Source organism: Rhinopithecus bieti, unplaced genomic scaffold (genome assembly GCF_001698545.2).
Source record: "Rhinopithecus bieti isolate Rb0 unplaced genomic scaffold, ASM169854v2 scaffold_6776, whole genome shotgun sequence".
NCBI lineage: Eukaryota > Metazoa > Chordata > Mammalia > Primates > Cercopithecidae > Rhinopithecus > Rhinopithecus bieti.
The window spans coordinates 196,155-204,429 of NW_016805299.1; the positions used below are offsets into that span (position 1 = coordinate 196,155).

The 8,275-nt window shown below is 53.1% G+C and overlaps 1 protein-coding gene across 1 annotated transcript in view; it reads right to left on the reverse strand.

Moving 5' to 3' along the window:
- Positions 1 to 936: 936 nt before the first annotated feature.
- TAL1 (TAL bHLH transcription factor 1, erythroid differentiation factor) overlaps positions 937 to 8,275 on the reverse strand; it is a 12,353-nt gene continuing 5,014 nt past the window's right edge. The window contains 4 exon segments of the mRNA XM_017872066.1: positions 937 to 2,152; positions 2,154 to 2,418; positions 6,526 to 6,620; positions 7,985 to 8,275. The exon segment at positions 7,985 to 8,275 is cut by the window's right edge and continues 9 nt beyond it. Coding sequence (XP_017727555.1) covers positions 1,966 to 2,152; positions 2,154 to 2,418; positions 6,526 to 6,620; positions 7,985 to 8,275 — 838 coding nt within the window. The 3' untranslated portion in view covers positions 937 to 1,965.

The following is an 8,275-nucleotide window of genomic DNA, read 5'->3' on the forward strand; positions in this document are numbered from 1 at the left end:
TCCACACTGTGGCTACTTCTCATTCCTAAGTCAAGCGAATTCACTGTGAAGCAAACGGCTTTAGATCCTACAGCAATGACTCTATCTTTAGACAGATGGGGTTCCTCACAGGATCTTCCAAACATTGGAAAGGAACCAACCCTAATGCTCACCAAAACATGATCTGGGGAGCCTGAAATTAAATGGGGAGCCAGAGTGCTACGAAGGTGAACAATGTTGCCCCAAGCTCAAGAATTGGACCTTCCTTAAAAGGAAGGGGAGGGGAGCAGACATATTAATCTGTCTGCACATGGCTGAATTAGAGCCCCATCATGGTGAGGGCAAGCCACTGGGTTGAAGCCCAAACTATAAGAGGGGCTTTCCAGACAGCCACAGTAATGAGTTATTGCATGACAGGACAGGACCATAGCCTATCTTTCCTCTGACCTCGAAGGCAGAGCCTAGAGGGAGAGGGCTGGGGTGACTTAAGGGTACAATGACAGACACAGAGGACTTCTGTGCAGTTGGTCCCCTGGGCTTAGATGCAGGTCACAGACAGGCCTCACCTTAAGGAAACCACATCCCACCATCTGGATTGACACAGGAAATCAATGAAGGGGCAGTGGTTCATTCTACAAAAGGATTCTTCACTTTACAAAAGGACTTGCAGTGGTTATTTCTTCAAAAGATGAAGGATAAGGATGTGATTTACAAAAATTTCATGTACAATTTTCAGAGGGGAGCAATTCTATTGCATTAAACTAACCTCCCAGACACACCTTTGCTGACAGCTGCACAACTGAGGGGTGTTTAAGGTTCTGCTAAGTGAATGTGTGTATGTTTGGGTCTTAGCCAGGGCCTGGTCTCTGACTGGACTTCCCATACCCTAGAAGTGAGGCTGGATCCTGGTCCTATTGAAAGCTAAAGATTCCACCAATAACTGAAGTCAAGCAAAAATTCCAAATGCAAAGCATTCATAGGACAGAGTTTGTGCTCAATTCGGAACGCAGACCAGAACATCAGCAAACAGACATCTTACAGCAAAGAAATCCCTCTAAGCATCTAGGAGAATGCACAGATGGGGCTGCGCATCTACTCAGCACCAGCATACGCCCATCAGCACACTGGCATTCACTCGCCAGCATGAACGGTGATGTGGGAGGAGTTGAAGTCCACATGCCCAAAATATCTCTTGCTCCATATCACTCTAATATCATTGTCCCTTTCTCTGCCTTCACACAAAGCCCAACAGGGCTCTCTCAGGGCTGCAGACACGGTCTCCACAGCCCCAGGCTTAGGAAGGCAAGTCTCAGTGAGGAGAAAGCAGAACTTTGATGCCCAGGGCAAGAAGTAAGGGCGACTGGGTTTCCTGACCCTCTGACCCAGCTCATCTAGAGCAGACTGTCCACTGATCATCTTCAACCAGGCCCTGAAGAAGGCACCTCGAGGCTTGTGACTCTGCAGCATCTGGCAAGCTGGATGGATCAACATAGGCCTGGGTGAAGATGGGGCTCACGAAATGGGCAGCTATTGGGTACCTATAAATATGGATGGAAGTGGCCACACAGGCCACCCCAGCCAGCTTGGGAGGGGCTAAAGGCAAGGCAGAGACTGTTGGATGCCTCAGATGAGAGCTGACAACCCCAGGTCTCAGGAAAGACAGGGATCCCAAACTCCAGGCCAAAAGCAGTGACAACTCCAGCCTCTTACTTGGGAAGGATTAGGGACTGAGGGAAGAGGGACGACCGTGCGTCCTCACAAAAAGTACCTACCACTTTGCTCCATTTTTCTGATCTCCTACTGGTACAGGAAACAGAAAAACCAGCCCCAGGGTCAGTAAAGGCTTCCCAAAGTTCAGACATCCAGAAAAGTTCAAGTCCACCGCTTTGCTTCAGAAGGGCCCAATTCTCATCCCACCTGCCCTGAAGCCCACCATCCCAGCAGCCTAAGGACGCCCTCCTGGCTGATCCTGCTGGCCCAGACCCATCACCGAGGGCCGGCTCTATCGGTGGCGGGCAGCATGGCAGGATGGAGGCTGCGGGCCGTGTGCTTGGGCGCAGGCTCCTCTGTGTAGCTGTCCGGGCTGGCTGCCCCGTCCAGGGAGCTGCCGCAGCTGGAGTTGGGGGAAAGCACGTCCTGCAGGAGGTCATCTGGGGGCGCGCCGCCCCTCCCCACTTCCACCCCCACCAGCTCCCACCACAGGGTCCTTGCCAGGCTTGGCCCGCTGGGTGCCCTCCTCCTCCTGGTCATTGAGCAGCTTGGCCAAGAAGTTGATATACTTCATGGCCAGGCGGAGGATCTCATTTTTGCTGAGCTTCTTGTCCGGGGGATGTGTGGGGATCAGCTTGCGGAGCTCGGCAAAGGCCCCGTTCACATTCTGCTGCCGCCATCGCTCCCGGCTGTTGGTGAAGATACGCCGCACAACTTTGGTGTGGGGACCTGGAGATTAGGAAGACAAGGGTTAGGAGAATGGGCTTGAGATTCCTTCCCCAAAGGCATCTCCATCCATTGGGAAACTTGGGAAACCTAGAGTGCCTACTTTCCTTTCACTTAGAAAACATCCACCCTTCAAATTCAAGTTCCTGTGCTTCCTCCTCTATGGGAACTTCTTCAACCCCTCCAGACAGATCTTACCAACCACCCCATACTGCAATCCCTGGAACCCCATCACTCTTGATCATTACTTACGTTTCTGTGCTTATCTCTGTCCCTGGGCTGTGAGATATTTGAGGACAGGGACCTTATGTTATTCATTCATCCATTCACTTGTGCCAAGAGGCCTCACAGCTATGTATGTCTAAGGAGACAGACTCCATTCTTATTTGACACTCCCTGCCTAAATAAATGACTCTGGGCAAGTGACATAAAAATTTGTGAAGTGGGCCGGGCGTGATGGCTCACGCCTGTAATCCCAGCACTTTGGGAGGCCGAGACGGGCGGATCACAAGGTCAGGAGATCGAGACCATCCTGGCTAACACGGTGAAACCTCGTCTCTACTAAAAATACAAAAAAATTAGCCAGGCGTGGTGGCAGGCGCCTGTAGCCCCAGCTACACGGGAGGCTGAGGCAGGAGAATGGCGTGAACCCGGGAGGCAGAGCTTGCAGTGAGTGGAGATCACGCCGCTGCACTCCAGCCTGGGCGACAGAGCGAGACTCCATCTCAAAAAACAAAAAACAAACAAACAAACAAACAAACAAACAAAAAAAAAACTTGTGAAGTGCCTTGACTTCATCACCTGCAAAATGAAGGTAATACTACTAAGTCATGAGCTGTTACATGGGTCTAATACCTAACACAGGTAAAGAACTTAAGACAATGCCTGCCTCAGCTTAGCAGTCAATAAATGTTAGCTATTATTATCCATGTATCAGTTTTTTGCTAACAACCAGGCACTGTGCTAGGCACTGAGGAACACTGGTGAACTAAATAGAGTGCCTGCCCTCATGGAGCTTACGTTTTAATGGGGAAACAGATATTAAAAAAAAAAAAAAAAAAAAAAAAACAAGGGCTGAATTGTAATGAAAAGAAGCTCCATGTTTAGCTCCAGTGGCTGAGAAGGCTGTTCTGAGGCTGTGAAGAACTAGCCAGGCACAGGAAGGGGAGAGGAAGAAGAGTATCCAAGCCGAGGGAATATACAGGCCCTGCACTAAACAAGGCCTGAAGCCAGGCTGGCTGGAGTTCTGTGCACAAGATCAGAGTAGGCAGGGTCCAGACTCCACAGGGCCCTGCAGTAAGGGAGGGGGACTTTATCCTAAGGGTGACAGAAAACACAGAGTAGGGGCTTAGAAAACGTCTGCTGACTGACCCATCATGGTGGCAGGTGGGGAATGGAGGGGAGAGCAGAGATCAATGTAGAAAGGCTCTCATACTCAGGAGAAAAGTGAAGACACAGCTATGCACAGCCATGGCCTATAGCTCTAGGCAGGCTTCTGAAGCCTGCCTCAGTCTCCTCGTGTCTACAATGCACTGATTATGGCTTGGCCCAATAGTCACTAACATTCCATGTATAAAGACTTATGGAGCAGTGGTGGACACCAGCACACATGTCTAGGGCACTTATGGCATGCAAAGTACTATGCTGTGTTCAAGCCTGACTTGAGATTTGTAAAGTCAGGGGAAGACAGTGAAGGGTCCTGCTAGTGCTCTTGAACTTCTGGGCTGAGGAAACTGCTTCTCTCCCTAACATCAGGGCATAAGCCAGGGTCACATAGTCCAGGAAGCTCTATGCACTGAAGGAACTGACAGTCCTGGGATATTTATTTGCCCTCTTCTAGTAACCCCTGGAACCAGACCTCAAAAAGAGTATGAAAACCGGGGTAGAGGAGAAGGGCTAAGGCCTCATCTAAGTCCCACTGTTCATTTTATAGCTAAGAAGACTGAAGCTGGGATGGAAGCAGACCTCACCTCAGTGATCAGTCTGTGAATCAGCTCATCCATCCTGCACTTGCTGCCTGATCATCTTTCTCTCTCCTACACGCACACAGGCATGCACATGCATGTGCGGGCGCGCACACACACACACTTTTCCTGGGAAGGATCACCATCTCCTACACACGGCACCTCTGAAGCTGCCTTTCTAAACCCTAGCTAGCCCAGCTGACTCGCCTGGGAAAAACACAGCACAACTGCAGGGCAGTTCTACCCTGGGCTGCCTCTGAGGAAATTACTTGTTGCTTTCAGGCCTCCAGGCCAGACAGAGAGCATCCCTCAGCAGTGATATAGGGAGGACAGTCCCTCCACCATGGCTAATGCTGGTGATCTTGAGGGAGCTCCTAATTGCGGAGGGGGTGCTTATGACTGCTGTCACAGCTGGAGCTATACTACATCCAGCAGGGGAGGTGGTGGGGAAGTGGTCAGGACTTATTCCAAAGCTTAAGACCAGTGTTATGTGGGTGGTCCAGGACTTAGCTGTGTGACCCAGGACTTAGCTGTGTGACCTTGATCAAGCTGTTTAACCTCTCTCAGCCTCAATTTCCTTATCTGTGAGATGAAAACAATAATATTGCCCTCATGAGCTTGTGGTAAGGAATAAACAGAAACCAAGCACACATAGTCCATGGCACATAGTAGGTATTCAATACATGGTGGTAGCAATTGAGCAACAGGAATCCACATCAAGTCCTAACTCTAGATCTTGCATTAGTTCTACTTCTATGGACTCTTTTGGGTTCAATCTCTAATTTCAGTGTCCCCTAAACACACCCTTCGCCTACATGTCTGCCTATTCCTCTCTGGTTTTTTCCAGAGAACCACCCCCCTCTCCTCACCTTCCTCTTTCCTGAATCTGTCTACCTCTCCTGGTGTCCTCTGCCTCTCTCTCTGGCCAGCACTGAGTAGGTGCTTGGTAAATATTGCCAACACTTATGGGTAATGACTGCCTTACACTCCTGCACACCCCGCAAACCCTCACCCCTGTACTCTGCCTCCTCTGCCTAGAAAATGCCTCATCCCCGGGGAACTTCAGGGCTGGTCCTGTCTACTTCTTGTTTGGTACACCCACCTCTCCTACACTAGAGAACTCCTCTCTAATCTAGCAGCAAGGCACCCATGCCGATCAGCCCTGCACACCTGTGCCCCAGGCTGCTTGGGTCTTTTGAAGTCTTTTCTGTTGTCCAGACGCCAGCCCCTCTCCTCTCCAGAATACCACAGAGGGCTCCACCTCCAGCTCCATACTCATATCCCTCCTACCAGTTTGCAGCATAAATCTCAGCCTGGCTCCGAGGCCTTGGGCAGCCTTCCTACAGGAGCCCCAGGCCACAGCCAAGCTGAAGTTCTGGGGGCATCTGGGTCTGGCTCAAAGTCCCTCATCTCTGAAGTACCTGCTCTCCTACCCCTGGTGCTGGGGCCAATCTACTATACAAGGTCAACCTTGGGAAGACAATGAGGGTCTTCCAAATCTCCCATTTATCCAAACCATCCTTGCAAGTTCAGGGAACATTTAAGTACCTTAAAGGAGCAGTGCCAAAGCCCTTCTCAGGGAATCCAGGGGGCAAGGTAGAATCCATGATGTCAGGAAGGGAACTCCAGGTCTTAGCCCAGAATGTGTTAACGGGAGACAAGGGGAGCCTACTGTGTAGGGTCCTTGGAGGAAACCCTTGATGACTTCATTGCAGGGAGGAAGCAGACTCCAGACTCTAAGGAAGACTTGGGAGGAAGTGCAGGGAATTCCTGAGGGTCAGTGCCTAGAATGGGGGGTTTGGGGACACTGTGTGTTTCTGCACTCACTTGGGATCCTTGCTAAAGTGTAGGAATGGAGCCTGGATTGGGGACTGGAACTAACTCCAGAGGTTTGGACTAAGCACCATTATGTGTCTCTCTTCCATGTCTCCTCTTCACAGAACTGTGAGTGTGGTCCTGCTAGCCCCACCCAGGACTTTACGCGGCCCCAGCTCAGCTGCAGAGTGAAGGGCTGAACAGTTTGGGTTTCGAAAGTGGCCCACCCACCTTTGTGAGACACCTACAGAGTAGTCTCAGATGTTCCCTCCTGCAAAGGGCTCTAACCAGTGTGAGGGGCAGATACAACGGTGGCGTGGGGCAGACTCACCATCAGTAATCTCCATCTCATAGGGGGAAGGTCTCCTCTTCACTCGGTTGTTGGTGGTGAACATAGGGAAGGCATCCGGCTCCCCAAAAAACCCGCTGTCAGACGGACCAGGCAGATCACAAGATCCCGTGTTGTGGGGAGGGGAGAAAGAGGCTACTTAGGGATCCTCCCCACATGTGTTGAGCCCCCCACCTCTGGGCAACCCTGTTCCCTTCACACCTGAGCAGTGAATATGCTGCACACAGACACACACACACACACACACACACACACACACACGGAATGCCCTCACTCTGTCATGAAACAAGCAAACGGAGGTGACACCTTAAACACGCATCCCTCCACACAAACACACAGGCACACATGCAGAAGCAGAGGTGAATAACACATGGAACACACACACACACACACACACACACTTCACAGATAGAAACACTCTCCATTCTCCTGCCTTGGAAACAAGCACACAATCCACACACACCTCCACTCCCAAACATGTGCCTACTCAGGCAAAGGTAACCTTCACACCTGATGGTGTGCATCTCTGTCACCACAAAGGGGCACACTGTCCCCTCCCCCCCACCTCATCCCACCCATAAGGGGCTGTGGATACACAACAGACAGGAAACCCTGACTCCCCTTCGCTGAAATTCTCCCCCTAGCTCTCTGCCCTCACCCACTCTAAGCTCTCCATAGCTCTGTCTCTTGGGTGCCCGCCAGACTCACTGACTGTCCCACACTCTATCCCAACCCCATCTTCCGGATTCTATTCCAACCCTACCGCTTCTCTCCGTCATCATCACAGTGGCCCCAGCAGGGAAAGGGATGCCCTTACAGCAACTGGAGTACAGGCTGGGGCCAGAGACCACGGCTAGGAGCAGAAGGGCTGGAAGTGGAGGGGCAGATCAGACCTCAGGCGGGCCCTCCAGCAGAGATTCGGGGGAGGGTGCCTCTGCCACCATCCTCATATCCTTATCTCTTGCCTGTCCAGCTAGCGCTGCGCTTCCGAATGAATTTCACACCCTCAGCCACAAACATCTACCTCTGCTCACAGCAAAGCACATGCAGGCACATTCTTTCCTGGTACCCACGCTCAGGGGACTCCCTCCTCTCCGTCCCCCACGACACCACCACCCAGCACACCAGCCACACGCCTGCACCCCCGAAGGTGTCCACGCCCTCCTGTCGGCTTCCACACAGCCATGCACCCCGCAACCACACGCACACTGTCTCTCACAGAAGGCCCCTCCCTCACTGGCACTCACTGGGGGCTCCAGCTTAAGGCTCTAGAGCCCCTGGGTTTAAAATGACCTCCTCTGCCTGCGCTCCACCCGCTCGGCCCCCGGGGCAGGAGGACAGGCCGCCTCCGCTGTGTAGAAGGGAAATCCCGGTGGGGATGGTCGCCCTGCCCACCCGCCCCTCCCGCCCAGCCCCTGGCCCGTGGCCCCTGGTCCCTGACCTGCCAAGCGAGGCCAGCGGCTGGCTGAGGCTGTAGAGCAGCGCGCGGCCGGGGGCGGCGGGGGCAGCCAGCGCGGGAGGACTCAGCTGCACCATGCGGCCGTCGCCGGTCAGCTCTGCTGGGGCCGAGGCGGGCGCGGGGCCGGGGGCGGGCCCGGGAGGTCTGCACAGCTCGGTGGTGGGGACCCGATGGCGCGCTTCGGTCGCCGGCGCGTCGCGGCCCTTTAAGTCTCTCGCGGCGCCGCCCCCACCGGCAGGGCCGCCCCCCGGGCCTCCGCGCGCGCCCAGCTCG